The sequence below is a fragment of the Symphalangus syndactylus genome, chromosome 4, assembly GCF_028878055.3.
Source record: "Symphalangus syndactylus isolate Jambi chromosome 4, NHGRI_mSymSyn1-v2.1_pri, whole genome shotgun sequence".
NCBI classification, from domain to species: domain Eukaryota; kingdom Metazoa; phylum Chordata; class Mammalia; order Primates; family Hylobatidae; genus Symphalangus; species Symphalangus syndactylus.
This window is the reverse complement of record NC_072426.2, coordinates 61,704,249-61,728,472: the sequence shown is the minus strand read 5'-3', so window position 1 is coordinate 61,728,472 and position 24,224 is coordinate 61,704,249. Positions and strand designations below refer to the sequence as shown.

General features: G+C 41.5%; 1 protein-coding gene and 1 pseudogene across 18 annotated transcripts in view; both read left to right on the top strand.

Moving 5' to 3' along the window:
* ALPK1 (alpha kinase 1) overlaps positions 1-24,224 on the top strand; it is a 158,556-nt gene that overhangs the window by 72,284 nt on the left and 62,048 nt on the right. For 7 of the 18 annotated variants that reach the window (XM_063637990.1, XM_055274850.2, XM_055274852.2 and 4 more), the window contains one exon: positions 21,693-21,913. In XM_063637990.1, the coding sequence (XP_063494060.1) occupies positions 21,793-21,913 (121 nt within the window). In that variant the 5' untranslated portion in view covers positions 21,693-21,792. Of the gene's footprint in view, positions 1-5,036; positions 5,335-21,692; positions 21,914-22,032; positions 23,034-24,224 lie in introns of those variants that run through there. The other 11 variants (XM_055274853.2, XM_055274847.2, XM_055274855.2 and 8 more) reach the window with 5 other exon arrangements.
* LOC129480384 (regulator of telomere elongation helicase 1-like) lies at positions 167-4,145 on the top strand (annotated as a pseudogene).

The following is a 24,224-nucleotide window of genomic DNA, read 5'->3' as shown; positions in this document are numbered from 1 at the left end:
TGGCAGCGCTCAACTGGAGTCGGTTGAGGTCCTGAGGTCCCCCGGTTCTGGAAGGCTCCCTGCGGAGACAAGAGAGGAGCCTGTGCCGTAGGGATTCTAGAAGAGAACAGCATTGTGTCCCAGTGTGCATGCTCGCATCACTTACCAAGAGCGGCTGAGAGCCTGAGATGTTTGGAGTGGTTTTTTCTCACAGACCCGAATAGCCTGCCCCTCAGCCACCCTCTGTGCCCTCCTGAGAACCGTAGACTTCCCTTTCCGGCCCTACAAATGCCAACAGGAGTACATGACCAAGGTCCTGGAATGTCTGCAGAAGAAGGTGAATGGCATCCTGGAGAGCCCACGGGCACAGGGAAGACGCTGTGCCTCCTGTGCACCACCCTGGCCTGGCAAGAACACCTCCAAGACACCATCTTTGCCTGCAATTTTGCCGATAGGGTGCAAGGGGAGCTTCTCTCAGATCAGGTCTTTGTCATCCTGGGGCAATGCTGCTGCTGCTGATGGAGACCCCGTAGCTTGCTACACGAACATCCCAAAGATCATTTACGCCTTTAGGACCCACTCGCAACGCACACAGGTCATCAACGAACTTCGGAACACGTCCTACCAGCCTCAGGTGTGTGTGCTGGGCTCCCGGGAGCAGCTGTGCATCCACCCTGAGGTGAAGAAGCAGGAGAGTAACCACATGAAGATCCACTTGTGCCGCAAGAAGGTAGCAAGTCGCTCTGTCATTTCTACAACAATGTAGAAGAGAAAAGCCTGGAGCAGGAGCTGGCCAGCCCTATCCTGGACATCGAGGACTTGGTCAAGAGGGGAAGCAAGCACGGGGTATGCCCTTATTACCTGTCCCGGTATCTGAAGCAGCAAGCTGACATCCCATACAGTTACCTGTTGGATGCCAAGAGCTGCAGAGCACATAACATTGACCTGAAGGGGACGGTCGTGATCTTTGATGAAACTCACAAGGTGGAGAAAATGTGTGAAGGATTGGCATCCTTTGACCTGATCCCTCATGACCCAAGTTCAGGACTGGACGTCGTAGACCAGGTGCTGGAGGAGCAGATCAAGGTGGCACAGCAGGGCGAGCCCCACCCGGAGTTCAGCGCAGACCCCACCAGCTCAGGGCTGAACATGGAGCTGGAAGACATTGTAAAGCTGAAGATGATCCTGCTCTGCCTGGAAGGGGCCATCGATGCTGTTGAGTTGCCTGGAGATGACAGCGGTGTCACCAAGCCAGGGAGCTACATCTTTGAGCTGTTTGCTGAAGCCCAGATCACATTTCAGACCAAGGGCTGCATCTTGGACTCACTGGACCAGATCATCCAGCACCTGGCAGGACGTGCTGGAATGTTTGCCAACACGGCCGGACTGCAGAAGCTGGCAGATATCATCCAGATTGTGTTCAGTGTAGACCCCTCCGAGGGTGGCCCTGGTTTCCTGGCAGGGCTGGGGGCCTATAAAGTGTACATCCATCCTGATGCCAGTCACCGGAGGGTGGCTCAGCCATCTGATGCCTGGAGCACCACTGCAGCAGAAAGCGAGGGAAGGTGCTGAGCTACTGGTGCTTCAGTCCTGGCCACAGCATGGGCGAGCTGGTCTGTCAGGGCACCTGCTTTATCATCCTCACCTGCAGCACACTGGCCCCGGGGTCCTCCTTTGCCCTGGAGATGCAGATCCCTTTCCCAGTCTGCCTGGAGAACCCACACATCATCGACAAGCACCAGATCTGGATGGGGATCATCCCCAGAGGCCCCGACGGAGCCCAGTTGAGCTCTGCGTTTGACAGACGGTTTTCCAAGGAGTGCTCGTCCTCCTTAGGGAAGGCTCTGGGCAACATCGCCCACATGGTGCCCTATGGGTTCCTGATCTTCTTCCCTTCATATCCCATCATGGAAAAGAGCCTGGAGTTCTGGCAGGCCCGCTACTTGGCTAGGAAGATGGAGGCGCTGAGGTCGCTGTTTGTGGAGCCCAGGAGCAAAGGCAACTTTTCTGGGACCATCGGTGCTCACTAAGCGAGGATTGCCTCCCCCGGGTCTACAGGCTCCACCTTCCTGGCGGTATGCCGGGGAAAGACCAGCGAGGGGCTGGACTTCTCAGACACTAATGGCTGTAGTCTGATCATCACGGGCCTCCGTAGCCCCCACGCATGGACCCCCTGGTTATCCTCAAGATGCAGTTCGTGGACGAGATGAAAGGCCAGGTTGGGGCTGGGGGCCAGTTCCTCTCTGGACAGGCGTCCAGGGCTGTGAACCAGGCCATCGGGCAAGTGATCCGGCACTGCCTGGACTACGGGGCTGTCTTCCTCTGTGACCACAGGGTCGCCTTTGCAGATGCCAGAGCCCAGCTGCCCTCCTGGGTGCGTCCCCACGTCAGGGTGTACAACTTCGGCCATGTCCTCCAAGACGTAGCCCAGTTCTTCTGGGTTGCTGAGTGAACTATGCCAGCACCGGCCCCGCGGGCTGCAGCACCCGGTTTGCGTGAGGCAGAAGATGCTGTCTAGGTGACTAAGTCACCTAGCCCCCTCCTCTCCACCAGGAAAGCTAAGAGTCTCGACCTGCACGTCCTTAGCCTGAAGCAGAGGCCCTCAAGGTCACCAGCTGCTGGGGACCCCGAGGGCAGCCTGTACATGGAGTATGAGCAGGAGTCAGACCCTGCCCGGCAGAGGCCCTGGGGGCTGCTGGCCGTGCTGGAGCACAGCGAACAGTGGGCTGGGGGGCCCCAGCGAGGAGCAGGCCCACAGGTGCTCCACCCTATCTCTCCCATCTAAGAGGCTGGCAGAGGAGCCACGAAGAAGGAGGAAGAAGATCCAGCTGGTCAGCCACTCGGAGGAGCCCGTGGCTGGTGCACAGGTGAGCAGGGCCAAGCTCTTCATGGTGGCCGTGAATTAGGAGCTGAGCCAAGCCAACTTTGCCACCTTCACCCAGGACCTGCAGGACTACAAGGGTTCCGATGACTTCGCTGCCCTGGCGACCTGTCTCGGCCTCCTCTTCGCTGACAACCCCAAGAAGCACAGCCAGCTCCAGGGCTTCTACCAGTTTGTGCAGCCCCACCACAAGCAGCAGTTTGAGGAGGTCTGTATACAGCTAACAGGACAAGGCTGCAGCTATCGGCCCAAGCACAGCATTCCCTGAAGGCAGTGGGCACAGCCAGCCCTGGACCCCACTGGAAGGACAGCTCCGGATCCCAAGCTGACCCTGTCCAAGGCTGTGGCCCAGCAGCTGGACCCCAGAGAGCACCTCAACCAGGGCAGGCGCCACCTGTTCCCCAGGCCACCCCCCACAGGAGACCCTGGCAGTCACCCATAGTGGGGGTCCAGAGCGCCCAGAGCAGGGAAGCAGGGCCAGCATGCCGTGAGCGCCTACCTGGGAGATGCCTGCAGGGCCCTGGAGTCTACAGGCTGTAGCCAGCTCTTGGCAGTGCTGACAGCCTACAAGCAGAATGACGACCTGGACAAGGTGCTGGCCGTACTGGCTGCCCTGACCACTGCGAAGCCTGAGAACTTCCCCCTGATGCAGAGGTTCAGCATGTTTGTGCATCCATACCACAAGCAGCACTTCTTGCAGACAGGCACAGACCTGGCCGGCCAGCCCAACCCAGGCATGGAGCCCCCAGGACCCCAAGAGGAGAGCCTTGCCACGCCTCCTGTGCTCACCCATGGGGCTTCCCAACCAGACTGGTCATGGTGCAAGAAGCCTGGGAAGACCCAGAGCAAGATCTCATCATTCCTTAGACAGAGGCCAGCAGGGGCCTTGGGGGAGGATGGTGTGGCTGCAGGGTGAAGCCAGTCCCCTGGACCTTCCCACAGGCGTGCAGTATCTGAGTGGGGCCTCTAAGATGTGCCCAGCCTGCACGCCTCCAGGAAGCAGAGCATCACACAGGTCTTCTGGCCAGAGCCCCAGTGAGTGCCCATGGAGGCCCTCAGCATGCCCAACGTGTCTTGATCACCTGCCTGTCCAGCTCTGGTGGGCCAAGAACTCACCCAACAGAATAGGCCAGAGAACACTTAAAATCTACTCTTAGCAATTTGCAAGCATACAATATAATTATTTTCAATAACTATAGTTATTAACTATAGTCACCAGATACAACAGACCTCTTGAGTTCATTTCTCCTCTCTAACTGAAATTTTGTATCCTTTGACCAGCTTCTCCCCAGGCCCTGACCCCATCCCTGCATCTTCTACTAACTCCCATGCTGCTCTATGTTTCTATGAATTCAACATTTTTATATTTCACAAATATGTGGGAGCATATGTTATTTGTCTTTCTGTATCTGTCTTATTTCATTTAACATAACACCCTCCAGGATCATCCATGTTGTTGCAGATGACAGGATTTCATTCTATTTTAAGGCTGAATAATATTCCATTGTGTATATATATGACATTTTCTTTATCAATTTATCCTTGATGGAAATTTAGGCTGGTTCCATATCTTGGCTATTGTGAATAATGCTGCCATGAATATGGGAGTGCAGAAATCTCTTCAATACATTGTTATTGCTGTAGCTTTATATTAAGTACAATTTTTTTTTGTATGGAAATTTAGGTTGGTTCCATATCTTGGCTATTGTGAATAATGCTGCAATGAATATGGGAGTGCAGAAATCTCTTCAATACATTGTTATTGTTGTAGCTTTATATTAAATACAATCAATGCTTGCTTAGATTTTGCCAATAATCTACAAGTTTTTTGCTGATTAGTTCTGCTTGATGCTCAAGGCCTTGATCACTGATCTTTCTTCTCTCTAAAGTACATTCTTTAGAAATTTGTTTAGTGAGGATCTATTGATGTTTCTTTTAAAATACTTTAATTTTGCAGGTTTTCTCCCCCAGCATATGAAAGATACCCTTTTGCTGTCTTCTTGTTTACATTTTTGCTTTTAGGTAACCAACTGTATGTAAGTCCATTGTTGTTTCTTTGAAGGTAATTTGTCTTTTCTCTCTAGCTGCTTTAAAGATCTTCTATGTCTTTGGTGTTCCATGGCTTCATTATGGTATTTTTATATATGGATGTTTACTTGTTATTTATCCTGCTTAGGGATCCTGAATATTTTGGTTACCGTTGGCCCTTCCTGTTCTCAAATTGCACATCCACAGACTCAACCAACCATGGATTGAAAATATTTGAAAAAAGAGATAAGCAGAAAATGGTGGATAGGAGGCAGGACTAACTTGCAGCTCCCACTCAGATGGACAGAACAGCATGCAGAGACCCACATTTGTGAACTTTTACTCCAAGAACCACCACAGAACATACCAGGAAAGCCGAGACAATCCACAGACCCTTTGAAGGAAGTGGATTGCTGCTGCAGGCTCTGTGGGACAGCCGAGGAACTGTGAGTCAGCTTGCTTTCTCAGTTGGGAGGCTTGTAACCTGTGACAAGTTCTCAGCCCTGCTCACTGGCTGCCTGGAAAGAAACCTGGTTCTATTGGGGGTGGGGCACAGTGGAAGTAAGACTGGCCTTTAAGGCTGTAGGCTGCCTGGAAGCCAGGTGAGGCCTGTGGCTGCTGGCATTCCCCCACTTTTCTGGCAACCTGTGTGTGTAATGCAGCAGAGACAGACTTAATCCCCCTGGGAGCATAACTCCATTGGCCTGGGAACAAGACCCCCATCCCCCAGCAGCTGCAGCAAGCCGGGGCCAAGGAGAGTCTGAGCTCAGACACACCTAACCCTGCCCCCATCTGATGGCCTTTTACTACCTTCCTGGTAGGGAGGACAAAGGGCATACTCTCTTGGGAGCTCTATGGCTCCATCCACTGCCTGACTCTAGGGCAAGCTTGTATCCTCCCTATACAACCAGTTGATGCACTCTTGAAAGTGCCACCTCCTGGCTGGAGGCCAACGAACACAAAACCAGTGCACTAAACAAAAACACAAGCAAGTACCCTCACTGAGTCCACTTCATTCCCCTGCTACCTCCACTGGAGTAGGTGCTGGTATCCATGGCTGAGAAGCCTGAAGATGGATCACATCACAGGACTCCTTGCAGACACTCCCCAGTACCAACCTGGAGCCCAGTAGCTCTGCTGGGTGGCTAAATCAAGAAGAGCAATAACAATCACTGCAGTCTGGCTCTCAGGAAGCCCCATTCCTAGGGGAAGAGGGAGAGCCTCACATCAAGGGAGCACCTATGGGACAAAAGAACCTGAACAGCAGATCTGAGTCCTAGATCTCCCTCTGACATAGTCTAACCAAATAAGAAGGAACCAGACAAACAATTCTGGTAATATGACAAAACAAGGTTTTTTATCACCCCTAAAAGATCACAGTAGCTCACCAGCAATGGATCCAAACCAAGACAAAATCTCTGAATTGCCAGAAAAAGAATTCAGAAAGTCAATTATTAAGCCAATCAACGAGGTACCAGAGAAAGGTGAAGTCCAGCTTAAGGAAATAAAAAAAAAAGATACAAGATATTAATAGAAAAATCTCCAGTGAAATAGCATAAATAAAAAACAACCACAACTTCTGGAAATCAAGGACACACTTAGAGAAATGTAAAATGCACTGGAAAGTCTCAGCAACAGAATCGAACTAGTTGAAGAAACAACTTCAGAGCTCAAACACAAGGCTTTCAAATTAAACCAATCTGACAGACAAAGAAAAAAGAATTTAAAAAAAAAATGAACAGAGCCTCCAAGAAGTCTGAGATCATGTTAAAGGACTAAACCTACAAATAATTGGTGTTCCCAAGGAAGAAGAGAAATCTAAAAGTTTAGAAAACACATTTAAGAAAATAATCAAGGAAAAGTTCCCTGTTCTTGCTAGAGATCTAGATATTCAAATACAAGAAGCTCAAAGAACACCTGGGAAATTTATTGCAAAAAGATCATCACCTAGGCACATAGTCATCAGGTTATCTAAAGCCAAGATGAAGGAAAGAATCTTAAGAGCTGTGAGGCAAAAGCATCAGGTAATCTGTAATCTATTAAGGAAAACTTATCAGATTAACAGCAGATTTCTCAGCAGAAACCCTACAAGCTAGAAGGGATTGGAGTCCTATCTTTAACCTCCTTAAACAAAACAGTTGTCAGCCAAAAATTTTGTATCCAGCAAAATTAGGCTTCATAAATGAAGGAAAGATACAGTCTTTTTCAGACAAACAACTGCTAAGAGAATTTGCCACTACCAAGCCAGCACTGCAAGAACTACTAAAAGGAGCTCTAAATCTTGAAACAAATCATTGAAATACACCAAAATAGGATCTTCTTAAAGAATAAATCTCACAGGACCTATAAAACCATAATATAATGGAAAAACACTAAGATATTCAGGTAACAAATAGCATGATGAATAGAATAGTACCTCACATCTCAATACTAATGTTGAATGTAAATTGTCTAATTGCTCCACTTAAAAGATACAGAATAGCAGAATGGATAATAGCTAACCAACCACATAAGGACTCACATAAACTTAAGGTAAAGTGGTGGAAAAGATATTGCAAGCAAATGGACACCAAAAGTGAGCAGGAATAGCTATTCTTATATTAGATCAAACAAACTTTAAAGCAACAGCAGTTAAAAAAGAAAAAGAGGAATAGTGCATAATATAATCATTATACACTATACAACAGGAAAATATCACAATCCTAAATAAATATGCCTCTAACACTGGAGCTCCCAAATTTATCAAACAACTACTACTAGACCTAAGAAATGAGATAGACAGCAACACAATAATAGTGGGGGATTTCAGTACTCCACCAACAGCACTAGACAGGTCCTCAGGAGAGAATGTCAACAAGGCAACAATGGATTTAAACTATACAACAAATGGACTTCACAGATATTTACAGAACATTGTTATTGTTCTACTGAACAACCACAGAATATACATTCTATTCATCAGTGCATGGAACTTTCTCCAAGATAGGCCATATGATAGGCCACAAAACAAGTCTCAACAAATTTAAGAAAATCAAAATTATATCCAGTACTTTCTAAGGCTGCAGTGGAATAAAATTGGAAATCAACTCCAAGAGGAACCATCAAGACCATGCAAATACATGGAAATGAAATAACCTGCTCCTGAATGATTGTTGGGTCAACAGTAAAATCAAGATAGAAATTTAAAAAGTCTTTGAACTGAATGATACTAGTGACACAACCTATCGAAACCTCTGGGATACAGAAAAGGCGGTGCTAAGAGGAAAGTTCATTGCATTAAATGTCTACACTAAAAAGCCTGAAAGAGCACAAATAGGCAATCTAAGGTCACACCTCAAGGAACTAGAGAAACTAGAACAAAGCAAATACAAACCCAGCATTAGAAAAGAAATCACAAAGATCAGAGCAGAACTGAATTAAAATATATATATTTATATACAAAAAATAAATAAAACAAAAAGCTGGTTCTTTGAAAAAATAAATAAAACTGTTAGACCATTAGTGAGATTAAGCAATAAAAGAAGAGAGAAGATCCAAATAAGCTCAATTAGAAAAGAAATGGAAGATACTACAACTGATACCACAGAAATACAAAAGATCATTCAAGACTACTATGAATACCTTTACATGCATAAACTAGAAAACCCAGAGGAGATGTATAATTTCCTAGAAATATACAACCCTCCTAGATTAAACCAGGAAGAAATAGAAACTCTGAACAGACCAATAACAAGCAGTGAGATTGAAATGGTAATTACCCCAAAAAATAAAAGTCCAAGACCAGATGGGTTCACAGCTGAATTATATAGACATGCAAAGAAGAATTGGTACCAGTCCTATTAACACTATTCCAAAAGAAAGAGAAAGAGGGAATCTTCCCTAAATCATGCTATGAAGCCACTATTGCCCTAATACCGAAACCAGGAAAAGATATCACAAAAAAAGAAAACTACAGACCAATTTCCCTGATGAACATAGATGCAAAAATCCTCAACAAAATACTAGCTAACAGAACCCAACAGCATACCAAAAAGATTATCCACCATGATCAGGTGGGTTTCATACCAGGGATGCAGGGATGGTTTAACATACACAAGTCAATAAATGTGATACACCACATAAACAGAACTAAAAACAAAAATCACATGATCATCTCAATAGATGCAGTAAAAGCATTTAACAAAATCCAGTATTACTTTATGATTGAAACCCTCAGCAAAATCAGTATAGAAAGGTCGTACCTTAAGGTAATAAAAGCCGTCTATGACAAACTGACAGTCAACATTATACTGAATGTGGAAAAGTTGAAAGCATTCCCCCTGAGAGCTGGAACAAGAAAAGGATGCCCACTTTCACAATTCTATTCAACATAGCGCTGCAAGTCCTAGCCAGAGCAGTCGGCCAAGAGAAAGAAATAAAGGGCATCCAAGTTGGTAATGAGGAAGTCAAACTGTCACTGTTTGTTGATGACATGATTGTATATCTATTATAGAAAACCCTAAAGACTCATCCAAAAAGCTTCTAGAACTGGTAAATAAATTCAGCAGTTTCAGGGTACAAAATTAATGTACACAAATCAGTAGCCTTACTATATATCAATAGTGACCAAGCTGACATTCAAATCGAGAACTCAACCCCTTTTACAGTAGATGCAAAAGAAATACAATACTTAGGAATATACCTAACCAAGGAGGTGAAAGACTTCTGCAAAGAAAACTACAAAACACTGCTGAAAGAAATCACAGACAACACAAACAAACGGAAACATCCTGTGCTCATGGACTGGTAGAATCAGTATTGTGAAAATGACCATACTGCCAAAAGCAGTCTATAAATTCAATGCAATACCCATCAAAATACTGCCATAATTCTTCACAGAACTAGAAAAAACAATCCTAAAATTCATATGGAACCAAAAAAGAGCCCACATAGTCAAAGCAAGGCTAAGCAAAAAGAACAAATCTGGAGGCATCACATTACCTGATTTCAAACTATACTATAAGGCCGTAGTCACCAAAACAGCATGGTACTGGTATAAAAATAGGCACATAGACCAATGGAATAGAATAGAGAACCCAGAAATAAAGCCAAATACTTACAGTTAACTGATCTTTGACAAAGTAAACAAAAACATATGTGGGGAAAGGACACCCTATTCAACAAATGGTGCTGGGATAATTGGCAAGCCACATGCAGGAGAATAAAACTGGATCTTCATCTCTCTATATATACAAAAATCAACTCAAGATGGATTAAGACTTAAATCTAAGACCTGAAACAATAAAAATTATAGAAGATAACATTGGAAAAATCTTACTAGACATTGGCTCAGGCAAAGACTTCTTGACCAAGAACCCAAGAAAATCAAATGCAACAAAAACAAAGATAAGTAAATGAGATTAATTAAACTAAAAAGCTTCTGCACAGCAAAAGTAACAATCAGCAGAGTAAACAGACAACCCTGAAAATCTTCTCAATCTGTACATCCAACAAATAAACAAATCAGCAAGAAAAATAAAACAAACAATTCCATCAAAAAGTGGGCTAAGGACATGAATAGACAGTTTTCAAAAAAAGATATACAAATGGCCAACAAACATATGAAAAAAATGCTTAACATCATTAATGATCAGGAAAATGCAAATCTTAGCCATTATGTGATACCACCTTACTCCTGCAAGAATGGACATAATCAAAAAATCAAAAAATAATAGATGTTGGCATGGATGTAGTGAAAAGGGAATACTTTTACACTGCTGGTGGGAATGTAAACTAGTACAACTACTATGGAGAATTGTGTGTAGATCCCTTAAAGAACTAAAAGTAGAACTACCATTTGATCCAGCAATCCCACTCCTGGGTATCTACCCAGAGGAAAACAAGTCATTATATGAAAAAGATCCTTGCACATGCATGTTTATAGCAGCACAATTCACAAATGCAAAAATATGGAAACAGTCCAAATGCCCATCAATCAATGAGTGGATAAAGAAATTGTGGTATATATACACCATGGACTACTACTCAGCCATAAAAAGAAATGAAATAATGGCACTTGCAGCAACCTGGATGGAATTAAAGACCATTATTCTAAGAGAATTAACTCAGGAATGGAAAACCAAACATCGTTTGTTCTCACTCATAAGTGGATGCTAAGCTATGAACACACAAAGGCATAAGAATGATACGGTGGACTTTGAGGACTCAGGGGAAAGGGTGGAAGGTGAGTGAGGAATAAAAGACTACACATTGGGTACAGTGTACAGTGCTTGGGTGATGGGGTTCACCTAAATCTCAGAAATCACCACTAAAGAACTTATTCATGTAGCCAAACACCACCTGTCCCCCAAAATGCTATTGAAATAAAATAAATAAGTAAATAAAAAGTAGATTATGAAACAGTGTATACACTTTTGATCCAAACTGTAATTTGAAAAACATGTGTATGCCTATAAAAAAGAACAGTAGACTATACATCAGAATATTAACTGGTTATTTCTAGTGTTGGGATCAAGGAGAATTTCAGTTTTCCTTTTTATCTGTATTTTTTTACTAGTTTCTGTCTTATGCTTAATTATGATAAAAGGTTTTTTAGTGTAAAAAATGAAAATACAAAAAATATCAAAAATAATACAAATTAAAAATACAGCATAAGAACTACTTACATTCATTATTATAAGTAATCTAGAGATGATTTAAAATATAGGGGCAAATGTGTAACTACTACACCATTTTATATAAGAGACTTGAACATTCTTTGAAAGTGGTATCTGAGGAGGGTCCCAGAACTATTCTCCCATGGATACAGAAAGATGACTATATTTCTGTCTCCTGTCCGAAAAATTTGCAATCACAATTATCTCTCCAAATGATTCTACTGCTGCTCCCTCTTCTTCCCATCTAAGACTCTGATTAGACATATGTTAGACCTTTTCTACAAATTATTTCCTGTTTTTTGGCCTGTCTTCGTATATTCTATTTCTCTGCCTTTTTTCTGTTGAATTCTAAGTGATATATTCTGATTTATTATCCAGTTCAAAAATTCTATCTTCAGCTAGAGCTAATTATTTTTTTTTCTTTTGGAGACAGAGTCTCGCTCTGTTGCCCAGGCTGGAGTGCAGTGGCATGATGTTGGCTCACTCCAACCTCTGGCTCCCAGGTTTAAGTGATTCTCCTGCCTCAGCCTCCTGAGTAGCTGGCCATCTATAATTCATTGCACCACGATGCCTGGCTAATTTTTGTATTTTTAGTAGAGACAGGGTCTTGCCATGTTGGCCAGGCTGCTCTCAAACTCCTGACCTCAAGTGATCCACCCACCTCCGCCTCCCAAAGTACTGGGATTACAGGCATGAGCCACTGATCCCCACCTAGAGCGAATATTTTTATCGAATCTGTGCATTCATTGAATTTTTAATTTTTATATTTTTATTTCTAGAAATTCTTATTCTTAGTCAATCTGCTTATGCCTTCTCTATAGCTTGTGCTGTTTATTAATATTTTCAACACATTAATTCAGTTCCTTAAACATATTAAACATATATTTTATAGTCTATATCTGTTAACTCCATTATCTAAAGTCTTTGTGGGTCTGATTTTAGTATCTGTTGTTTCTGCTTTCATTCATGATTTCTTTTTGCCTTATGTATTTTGTGAGATTTGATCAGGAGCTCATTCGTCTTAGTATTTTATGGGTGAGAATTCTTTGAAGCTTGGATTGAGGTTAATTTTTTTAAGAAAGGATTATATTTAGTCACACCAGCTAACTGGGAACACTACTAACCTAATCATTTTGAATAATTTATTTTAAATTAACCATTAGCTAGAGGTTTTATGGACTTTGTGGCTTCAAACTCTCAAGGGAAAAATTTTTGTTCCCCTCCATCAAGCAGCATGTTTTGCCACAGACAATTTTCCTGGGAGGTGAGGGGAGAGGATGAGGATTTATTTTTTAGCTCACTCTTACACTGAAGGTGTGACCTTTTAGGATCTCAGTTTTATGCATGGGGTGTGCAGTCTCCACTTAAATTCCTACCTCAGTTAAGGCCTTTGGTTTCGTTTTCTCCCCTCTCACCTTACAAGACAGTGAAACCAGTTTTAAGTTCACAGTTTGGCAAATACAATCAAGGCAACGGCTAGCTTCTATATTGCATCAACTTTTTAGGTTCCAGCTTTTACTTGCTTTTTGTTTTCTGAGTACTGCTTCCTCTCTTGCCATTTTATTGACATATTTTAGAGATTTAAAATGTTTTTGCAGCATTTTTTATTGTTTTCAGTGGGAGTGTTAGATAGACTTCCTCAATGCTAGAAATAGAAGTCTACTTTTTTACGTTTTTGGTGACTTAGAAGTTGCCTTCTTCTCCCTTTTAATGCAGTTTTAAAATGCTGACAAATGCCTGTTACCCAATAATATCTTTCTGAGCCCACACTTGCCTTATTCTCCAGTCAGCTGCCTCTTTCTCCATTTGTTTCCCCACTTCTACTGCCAATCAGTGCAAGAGGCAATATGGTGACAGTTTATGTCTATGGGTGCTCAGAAAAGAGTGAAATGGTGGGAACAGCTGGATTGTCATTGCTTGGTGCCTGATTAGAGAAATGTATTCTTGTTGTACATTAGAGACCAGAATACCTTTTCTCATAGAAACAATATGAGAAATGAGTGTAGGTTAAAAAGACGTTTTAGATTAGCTGGGTGTGGTGGTGCATGCCTGTAATCCCAGCTACTCAGAGGCTGAGGCACAAGAATCGCTTGAACCTGGGAGGCAGAGGGTTGCAGTGAGCTGAGATCGCACCACTCCACACCAGCCTGGGTGACAGAGTAAGACTCGATCTCAAAAAGAAAAAGAAAAGAAAATTTGTTTTAGAATAATTATTCATGTACATATGAATTAAATAGGCTCTGTGGGCTTGCTTAAGAATCTAACCAAGGATTAACTGAATTCCAACATAGATAATTTAAATTGAGCTTGCAGAGTACAATTGTGTGTTATATGCCCTGTATATTTATCTAGTTTACCTTTTAGTATATTTGCATCTTATCCTTCTAATTATATTGTAAATTCCTTGACAGTAAAGGTCATCGCTCGTATTTCTTTACCCTTCTCCACATCTTCTAGCTTGGGGATTCTGACTAGTTGGCTAGTGGGTTATAATAGCAGTGGCAACCAGTAGACAATGGAATATCTTTGGAGTCATTTTATTTTCCTTGACATATTTCCTAATAGGGATACTAATTGTCCAGTGAAAAAGACTCAAACACAGATGCTAAAAGAAATGGAGCTTTGAATAATCCACTTGTTTGTTTACTTTTTATAATAGCTGATTTGTCAATTATCCCATAACTAAGCCACTCAACTAAATTCTAAGTTACCAATAGAACTGAAGAATTTATATATCAAAATGACATACAGAATGTATAAACACATGACCACTTAGCTGTGAGTGTGCACATGTGCCTTAAAGTGTATCACTCTAACTTTTTTGGGTATTTATTCCAGAATTATCTGCTTGTATGGTCTGATTGCTTTTCCTAGACCCTTTCTATTTGATTTTTAAGAAAAAAAATATAGGGGAGGGATGTTAAAAGAGAAAAAGTAATTCATTGATTACCAAACATACTGGGGAACTCCCATTATTTAAATGTAAAAACAATAGACAGCTCACAGAATGCCACAGTTCAGGGGAGGAAAAACTGATATGTGTTGAGATTGAAAATGATTCCTTTATAAATGAAGTTGACCAAAATTTCCAGCAGGACTGTTGCCTGAAGGAAAGTTCCTGGGCTCCAGCCTCTGTTATGCCTAACAATGAACCATACAAGTCTGCACAGATGGTTGGATTCCAAAGCGTTTCTCATGTTACAGTATTTTCTTCCTATTGTCTCCTCTGAATTCTACAGAGAAAAGGGAAAATGCTGTGACTTTCAAAAAGTATGAAGAATGTCTTCTGTACATTTCTGGGGAATTGCAAGTACTAAACATGAATTACCTTGGAAATCTTTTTAGAAATGTTGTCTTGGCTAAAATATGATTTCTTATTGTGGATGATATGATTTATCTAACTTACTTTTATATGTAGAAATACAGAATAGATGCATTTATGTCTTTTCCTAGAAGATCTCTTCTACGCTTCTTGTCTCAAAATATGGTAACATTGTCCATTCAGTTTTGAGCTATGGTGAAGGAGAAACTGACACTCATTCTTAATAACATTCATATCCATCCAATGCCAATATTGCATTTATTCCCCAGACAGCTCTCAATTCTGTCCAGTTTTCTACATCTCTAATACTATCGCTCTGGTCGAAAGTCCTGATACTTTTCAAGTGAATTTTTGCAATAATACCTAACTGGTCTTCCTGCAGTTACCTCCCGGCAAACCCCCACCCTAACGTATGCACTACAGCTAAAACAGAGTGATTTTTTCCAAACGCACATCTGGCCCTGGTCCTCCTGCTACCAGTAGTTTCCTAGCACTCTTAGAGTGAAGATACAATTTTTTACCAGGCACACATAGGCCTGCACGGCCCATATTTACCTCTCCAGTCCCACCTCATATCAACTTTCTCCTTTTATCGCTAGTTCAGCCAACCTCTCCATCTTTCATTCCCTCTCTAGTTCCTTCTACATAAGAGCCATTCCCCACCATTTTAACTTCATTAAGCCCTATCACTCTTTCAAAGCTTAATTCAGGCATCACATTCTCAAAGAAGCCTCCCTTGATCTGCCCTAGCTTTACTCAAGTGATTAGGTCAAGTCCTGTTGTTTGCCTTCATACAACTGCATGCCCTATCTCTCTTTCACATCACTTAGACAAAAGGAAGAGATTTATGATCTTGGGCATCAGGAATTGGTGTTGCAAGTGAGGAAACCAAAGCAAATAAGTATATTTAGTAATCGACTTCTAAAATTCAAGCCAATATTTCTAACCAAACAAAAATATACATACATAAAAACAATATGTAAGGGTTCTCAAAAGAGCTAGGGAATTTCTTAATAAACAAATATCAAATATTATTTGGCAACAAACAACATGGTCTATTTAGACTGCTGCTGAATATGTAATTTAAGAGCTACAAGCATCTTAACAATTATTCCAACCAACTCCTTCAAAAATACAGATGAGAAAAGTCAATCTCAAAAGTGAATCTCAGAAGTCTTACAAATAGTTAATGATAGAGTATAAAGCGGAATTAATCAACAAATATCTGTTGAACACTCTTGTGTGCATTAGTTTCCTATTTCTAGGTCCTCTTTTCATTACTATATGCTGTCTGTACTTAAGTCATTTACAGAAACAGAGTAATTAAAATTTACTTCAATTTGTCAATATAAAGAAAACTACTTTCTTCCTTTTTTTTTTTTTCTTTTGAGACGGAGTCTTGCTCTGTCACCCAGGCTGGAGTGCAGTGGTGCGATCTCGGCTCACTGCAAGCTCCACCTCCCAGGTTCATGCCATTCCCCTGCCTCAGCCTCCCAAGTAGCTGTGACTACAGGCGCCAGCCACCACACCTGGCTAATTTTTTGTATTTTTAGTAAAGACCGGGTTTCTCCATAGCCAGGATGGTCTCAATCTCCTGACTTTGTGATCCACCCATGTTGGCCTCCCAAAGTGCTGGGATTACAGGTGTGAGCCACCATGCCTGGCCTACTTTCTTTTTTAATTTTATTTTAATTGACAGATTAAATTATATATATTTATGGCCATACAATATAGAATGGTTAAATCAAACTAATTAACATTATCTCACATACCATTATTTGTGGTGAGAACACTTAAAATTTACTCTTTTAGCAATTTGTGGGTATATAATATATTGTTTTTAACTATCATCACCATGACATCCCATAGATCTCTTGAACTTTTTCCTCCTGTCTAACTGAAATTTTGTATCCTTTGACCAACATCTCCCTAATTCTCCCATCCTGCATTCTTTGGTAACCACCACCCTACTCTCTGCTTCTATGAGTTCAACAAAAGACTACTTTCTACCTTAAGGGAATGATACAGCACTAAGAAAACATAAGCCTTTAGACAAAAGGATGATGTGCTACTAAAATTATATTATAATGCAGTTTTATTTCTTTGTGCATGAGCTCTTCCTATTTCTTTATTATACCTCTCTTTCTAGATGAAGTTCTACAAAAGAATGCTAGGAAAGAGAACCCCTTTCTTGCTTTAATTTTGGACTTGAAGAAAAATGAGTCTCCAACTTACCTGCAGCTCACGCCAAGCAAAGTTTGTTCTTAACCTTCTAAACCACCAAATGTATATTTTAATCTCAACCCTAACCTCCCATTTTAGCCAATATCTCCCTCTCTCAAGGAATGATGGGAATGAGATATCATTGCTTCATTGCTTCAGGGCCTCTTGTTCACTGTAGCCCACTAATTAGCTCTTTTATCAGCTCACTGTGGCACTCAGAAGGAATGAACATATGCTCCTGTACTCTTTGCAATAGCAGTATGAGGATAAAATTCTGAGCAGTCTTTACCACTTAGTTCTTTTCCTAGGTAGGCAGGCTAATAGCCAGCTTGTGGCATAAAACATTGTGACTTATAGACATTTGAGTTAAAAGGGACATTGGAAACCTTTTAGTTCAACACCCAATCCATGCAGAAATACTTTTTTGAAGTATCCCAAACAGAAAAGAGATTAAATTTGTACAAGTGTACTTCAGAGATATTGTAGATTCAGTTCCAACCCTCTGCACAGAAGCAAGTATCACAATAAAGTGAGTCACACAAAGCCAGGTGCAGTGGTGTGTACCTGTAATCCTACTTGGGAGGCTGAGGTGGGAGTGTCACTTGAGCCTAGGAGTTTGAGTCTGGTTTGGACAACATAGTGAGACCCATCTCTTAAAAAAAATTAAAATTAAAAAAAAGATGAGTTACATGAATGTTTTTGTTTCCCAGTGCATAATATTAATGAAAGTTATGTTTACACTATACTATAGTAAGTGTACAATCATATTATGTCTAAAAAAGTACTCACCTTAATTAAGAAATACTTTATTACTAAAAAATGCTAATGATTGTCTGAGCCTTCAGCAAGTCCTAATCTTTCTGCTTTTAGAGGGTCTTACCTCAATGTTGATGGCTGCTGACTGATCAGAGTGATCATTGCTGAAGGCTGGAGTGGCTGTGGCAATTTCTTAAATTAAGACAACAATGAAGTTTGCTACATGGATTGAGTCATCCTTTTCCTAAAGATTTTTCTGTAGCATATGATGCTGTCTGATAGCATTCACCCATGGTAGACCTTCTTTCAAAATTGCAGTCGGTCCTCTTAAATCCTTCTGCTGCTTTACCAACTAAGTTTACATAATATTCTACATGGTTTGTTGCCATTTCAACAATGTTCACAGCATCTTTACCAGGAGTAGATTTCATCTCAAGAAACCACCTTCTTTGCCCATCTATAAGGAGCAACGTCCCATTCATTCAAGTTTTATCATGAGGTTGCAGCAATTCAGTCATATCTTAGGCTTTTCTAATTCTAGTTCTCTTGCTATTTCCACCACATCTGCAGCTACTTCCACCACTGAAGTCTTGAACACCCCAAAGTTATCTATGAGGGTTGGACTAGGTTTCTCCTGAGTTCCTGTTAATGTGGATATTTTGCCCCTCTCCCATGAATCACGAATGTTCTTAATGGTATCTAGAATGGTGAATCCTTTTCAGAAGGTCCATTAGAAGAATTTGCTTTGCCCAGATCCATCAGAGAAATTACTATAAAAGATATAAGCTATAATCACTATAAGCTATAGCCTTATGAAACGAATTTCTTCTAAGACTTAAAAGTTGAAATTACTTCTTGACCCATGGGCTGTAGAATGAATGTTATATCAGCAGGCATAAGAACAACATTAATCTTGTACATCTCAATCAGAGCTCTTGAGTGACCAGGTACACTGTCAGTGAGCAGTAATATTTTGAAGGAAATCTTTTTTTCTGGGAGGTAGGTCTCAACAGGGAACTTAAAATATTCAGTAAACCACGTTGTGAACAGATATCCTGTTATCAGGCTTAGTTGTTCCACTTATAGAGCACAGGCAGAGTAGATTTAGTATAATTCTTAAGGGTCTTAGGGTTTTCAGAACAGTAAATGAATACTGGCTTCAACGTAAAGCCACCAGCTGCATTAACCTCCAACAAGAGAGTCACCCTGTCCTTTGGAGCTTTGAAGCCAGGCATTGACTCCTCCCCTCTAGATATGAAAGTCCTAGATGGTATCTTCTTCCACAAAGCTGTTTTGTCACCACTGAAAATCTGTTGTTTAGTGTAGCCACCTTCGTCAGTGATCTTTTTCTTTTTTTTTTTTTGAGACAGCCTTGCTGTGTCACCCAGCTGGAGTGTGGTGGTGCAGTCACAGCTCACTCCAGCCTCTATCTCCTGGGCTCAAGCAATCCTCCTACCTCAGCCTCCTGAGTAACTAGGCCCACAGGTGTGCACCACCACACCCAGCTAATTTTTTTATTTTTTGTAGAGACGGGGTCTCCCTCTGTTGCCCAGGCTGGGCATCAATTATCTTAACTAGCTTTTCTATATAATTTGCTGCAGCTTCTACATCAGCACTTGCTGCTTCATCTTGCATTTTTATGTTATGCAGATGGCTTCTTTCCTTAAAACTCTTGAACTAACCTCTTCTAGCTTCCAACTTTTCTTCTGCAGCTTCCTCACCTCTCTCAGTCTTCATAGAATTGAAGGCAGTTGGGGCATTATTCTAGATGACGGTTTGGCTTAAGGGAGTGTTGTGGCTGGTTTAGTTCTCTATCCATTAAAATTTTCTCCATATCAGCAATAAGACTGTTTCACTTTCTTACCACTTGTGTGTTCTATGGAGTAGCACTTTTCCTTTTCTTCAGGAAATTTTTTTTTTTTTTTGCATTCACGACTTGGGTGTTTGTCACAAGAGGCCTATCTTTTGGCCTATCTTGACTTTCAACATACCTTTCTCTCTCAGCTTAACATTACTAGCTTTTGATTTAAAGTGTGAGATGTGTGACTCTTCCTTTCACTTGAACACATAGAGGCTGCTGTAGGGTTATTAAGTGACCTAATTTTAATATTTTTGTGTCTCAGGGAATAGGGAGGCCTGAGGAGAGGAAAAGATATGGAGAAATGAGTGGTCAGTGGAGCAGTCAGAAGACACACAATATTTATGGATTAACTTTGCTGGCTCCCAGACAGTTTGTGGTGCCCCAAAATAATTACAATAATAACATCAAAGATCACTGATCTCAGATCACCATAACAGATATAATAATAATGAAAAAGTTTGAAACATTCCAAGAATTACCAAAAGGTGGCACAGAGACACCGATAGTTAGACTTGCTCTTAGTGACTAATTCCTCAGTATCTCACTTAAGTGAATGCTCTTTCAAGTAACACAAATTTTGTATTTGAGCACTCTGCTTGTGTTCATCAACAAATACATTAGTATTTTAAATGAAACAAGCCTGTAATAACCTCAAGCTTTGCTTTGGCAGTTCTAGCTCTGTAATATATGTGTGTAATGTGTGTGTGTGTGTTTAAACACAAAGTGTATGGAGATACGAAGTATACATGCCAAGTTAGAATGAAAAACACAAAATTTAGATTACATAGCTCAGCTTTCATTTTCTGCTCCTGTTAAGTTACAGAATAGAAAATGAGAGAGAGAAAAAGGCTTTCTTGCTATTTCAAATTCAAAACCAACTTCTTAAAGTTAGTTAAGAAACCATTGGCTAGTAGAGCACATTTAATCCCAACACCAACACAATAATTCACTGCTTTAATATTTTCAATGGTTACTTCATTGCATGCATAAGCTCAGAGACAGAATAACTAGAGCCATCCATATATCTGTTACTTTCTTCCCTTTCAGACTCTCTTGCTTTTGGTAATAAAATTCTACATGCCCTCCAGGAGTGTCTAAACCTGACAGCAGCTCCACTATCTATTCTGGCAATGTCTAAGAGGGAATAACTTCCTGTCTTTCATTTACAGTATAATACTTTAACAAAAGAAGGATAGACAAAAAGATTTGTTAATTGAATAATGCTTTTCTATGTATTTGTCAGGCATTTTTTTTGTGTGCTGTTAGTAAGTTATTTCATTCTTGAAATTACCTTGATGGCAGTAGCTCATTAATCACACTAATATTTGCATAAGAAATCTCTCAATCGTATATATGTTAAATGACAATATAAGTAGATCCATATGACAGATCCATCCATTTGATGGATCTGGGAAATTGGGTTTTCTAGGATATCAGTTCTCTATTTTACTTGGTAATGTTCCTGGCAGTGAAGAGCTTTAAACTTAACATTTGTCATTGCCTATCTTGGCCCAAATTATGTCATGCTAAATATTATGAAGAATACTGCACAGGGGAAATCAGCAGTGGGTTATTACCGTGTACTAGTGTCTGATATTAGAACTGTTAGCCAGATGCTTCCTGTGGACTTCTAGAGAGCAGAAAGTGTGGTGCCACTGAGCTCCAGAGGCACTGATGTGAAGTATGCAGAAGATAAATAAATCATGCAGTATATTCATTTCATTTGGCCCATGTGATTCCACTGACGTCACTGTGGATAGATAACTGGGGTCTGTACCAGGCCTCTCTTGCTTCTGCACTCTGAGGCCTTCGGAGGTGCTGCCCATCTAGCCAGGCCCTGCAGTAATTTCACACACTCCTCTAATAAAGTCCTTGGGGGCTGTCATGTATTTTCCTCGGTTTGTCCTATTATCCCTCCCTGCTTGAGTCTCACAGATAATTGATGATGCTTCAGTTAATCATTTTTCCCTCTCTTTTGTTCACCAGGTACTTCGGCCTTCAAGGGGCTCCTTTATTGAGAATCAATGTCTTCTCCTAGGTAATTGATCACCCTAGACCCAGGGACACCCAATTCATCGCAATCATCATGAATAATCAAAAAGTGGTAGCTGTGCTACTGCAAGAGTGCAAGCAAGTGCTGGACCAGCTCTTGTTGGAAGCGCCAGATGTGTCGGAAGAGGACAAGAGCGAGGACCAGCACTGCAGAGGTGAGGTTCTGATGGGAGGCACCAGGGGTGAGCCAGCAGGTTCACTCTCCTGTCCCCTGCCTGAACGACACATTCTCATCTCTGCCCTATTTTTCTTCTTTTGGCAGATGACCACCGAGAGATGAGTGGATTTCTAGGGCATGAATGGGACATGGGCTGCGGGTGGACGGGCAGGGGAGGAAGCCCACTTTGTTGCACTGAATTGCTGTCAGTTCTAATTTTAGGCTTCAGTAAACATGAGGCTACAAGAAACAGTTTAGTTCAAGAAGAACAAAGGATCCAAGTTGGCTGGTTCACGTAAATTTCAATTATTAAAAAATTGAAGCAATTTCTGAATGGTGGCACATACTTTTTTTCAAACTATGATTTTTTGCCTCATCAGTTTCCATAGACTTCTATGGTTTCCATAAATACGTCATCTCACCAGTCCAATCTCACTTTTTTGATCACCAATACATTCATGCTATATTCTCACACCATTTGTAAAATAAATTCTCTCATCTCGATAAATACTGATTGCATCATTATCAGGGTTTAAGAATTTGGCTTTTTGCTCATTTTATTCTTTGTGCCATTCAGAGTATCAGATAAGTCATTGGGAAGTTTCCATCACAAAGTCTAGAAAGTTAAAGCAATTCTTATTTCTTCTTTAAGCAATTTTTGAGAGGCAACCTTCTGGTTTTTTTTTTTAGATTTCTTTTTAGCATTTGAATAAATTTTCCTCCACTTCCATAAGTACTGTCCTTTTTACATGCCTTTAATATTTTTCTCAGTATTTTTAGCACTTTGCTATTCCTCACAGAAACAAGATTCCCAAATAAAATGCACACTCCTCATTTTTTACTGTTGTTCATTATGTAATGGGAAAAGGTTCTGGGAGAGTCTTTTCTCCTGAGTTCTTGTACATAGGGACATACATTTTTACAAGGGCACTATTGGAAGTCTTAATTATTTGTAACCTGTCATTTGTCCTCCTTTCAAGATAAAAATCCCCTATGTCCAGTCATTTCACAGCCTCAGTTTCTGTGATATACCAATGTGTGACTTTGCTTCCTGGCTCCATGTGCCTGTCAGCCTGAGATCACTCTCGCAGATGTCAGCCTTTGTCAGGGAATGGCAGGTACTTGGCACCTATAGAATATGCTCTATGGCTGGCCCTAGTTCTCCCCAGGGGCGGTGTGTTGTGTTCTGTTGTTTCCACTGAAGTTTTTCTCTCCCTTTTACTACACCACACCCTTTGTCTCCTCAGCCAAATTCCTTTAAGCTTTGTGTTCTCCCTGGTGAAGACTCTGAGCTCCCAATTGAGTAGCATTTTCTTTTCTTTTTCTTCCCGAGTGCCACAGAATAGAAGAAGTAATCAGTTTAGTTCCAGATAAGGCAAATCACGGCTGTAAAATCACTAAATTAGACATGGCCCTTCAGGTAAGCTGCTTGGGGAAGTAAGTGATCAGAGAGGCAGAGGAGGTTACTGCTGGATCTGGGGCTGACTGCCCGGCGTTGGCTGAATCCAATAAACCGACGGGGAAGGACGCCTCCTAAGCAGAGCCATTGGCAGCCGTAGCATCAGCCTCAGCCCAAGGGCGGCGCTGCGCGTCCCACTCGAGCCCACCGTGCGGATGAAGTGCAGCCTGCACCGGATTCCTTCCCTCGGCAGGTGGCTGCGGAGCGGCACGAGCAGGCGGGTCGTGCCGCCACCGATGTCGTCACCGCATGTGCTCCCAGAGAAAGGCATTAGTACAGGGTCACTTATGGCAGCGGGGCGAGCCAGCAGACCCTGCAACACGAACACTGAGGTTTTTCTTCTTCTCCCTCCTCCTCTCGACGCCATGATTTTCCCTCAGAAACTGTCCTTGTCAGCATGGGTGACTACCCCAACAACTTCTCCAGAGATGGAAAAGGAACTGAAATCCAGAGATACATTTTAAAAACATAGTTTAGAGGCATATTTTATTTCAGGGTGCCCCACAGGACATTCTGACGTGAGGTGTGGGGAAAGGGTGATGTGGAGGAGGAAAAATTAATTATAAAGAACAGACTTTTCCATTACCATGGAGAAATTTGAAAATATGAACACTATTCAGTCCAAAGTGTGATAAAATTCTATGAACCCAGAAATCACATTTCCTTTGTCATGTGACTGCTCATATTGACTCAGTGTTCAAATAATTTAAATAATTTATTAGCTAAACTGGGAGACTTCTGAGAGTGAAAAGGAGCACTGTTAATAAGGACCCTAGGACCACACAGGACAGTCCTAAGCAAACAGGACTAAGGGGTCATCCTGTCTGTGACTGTTTAGAAATGCTCTTAA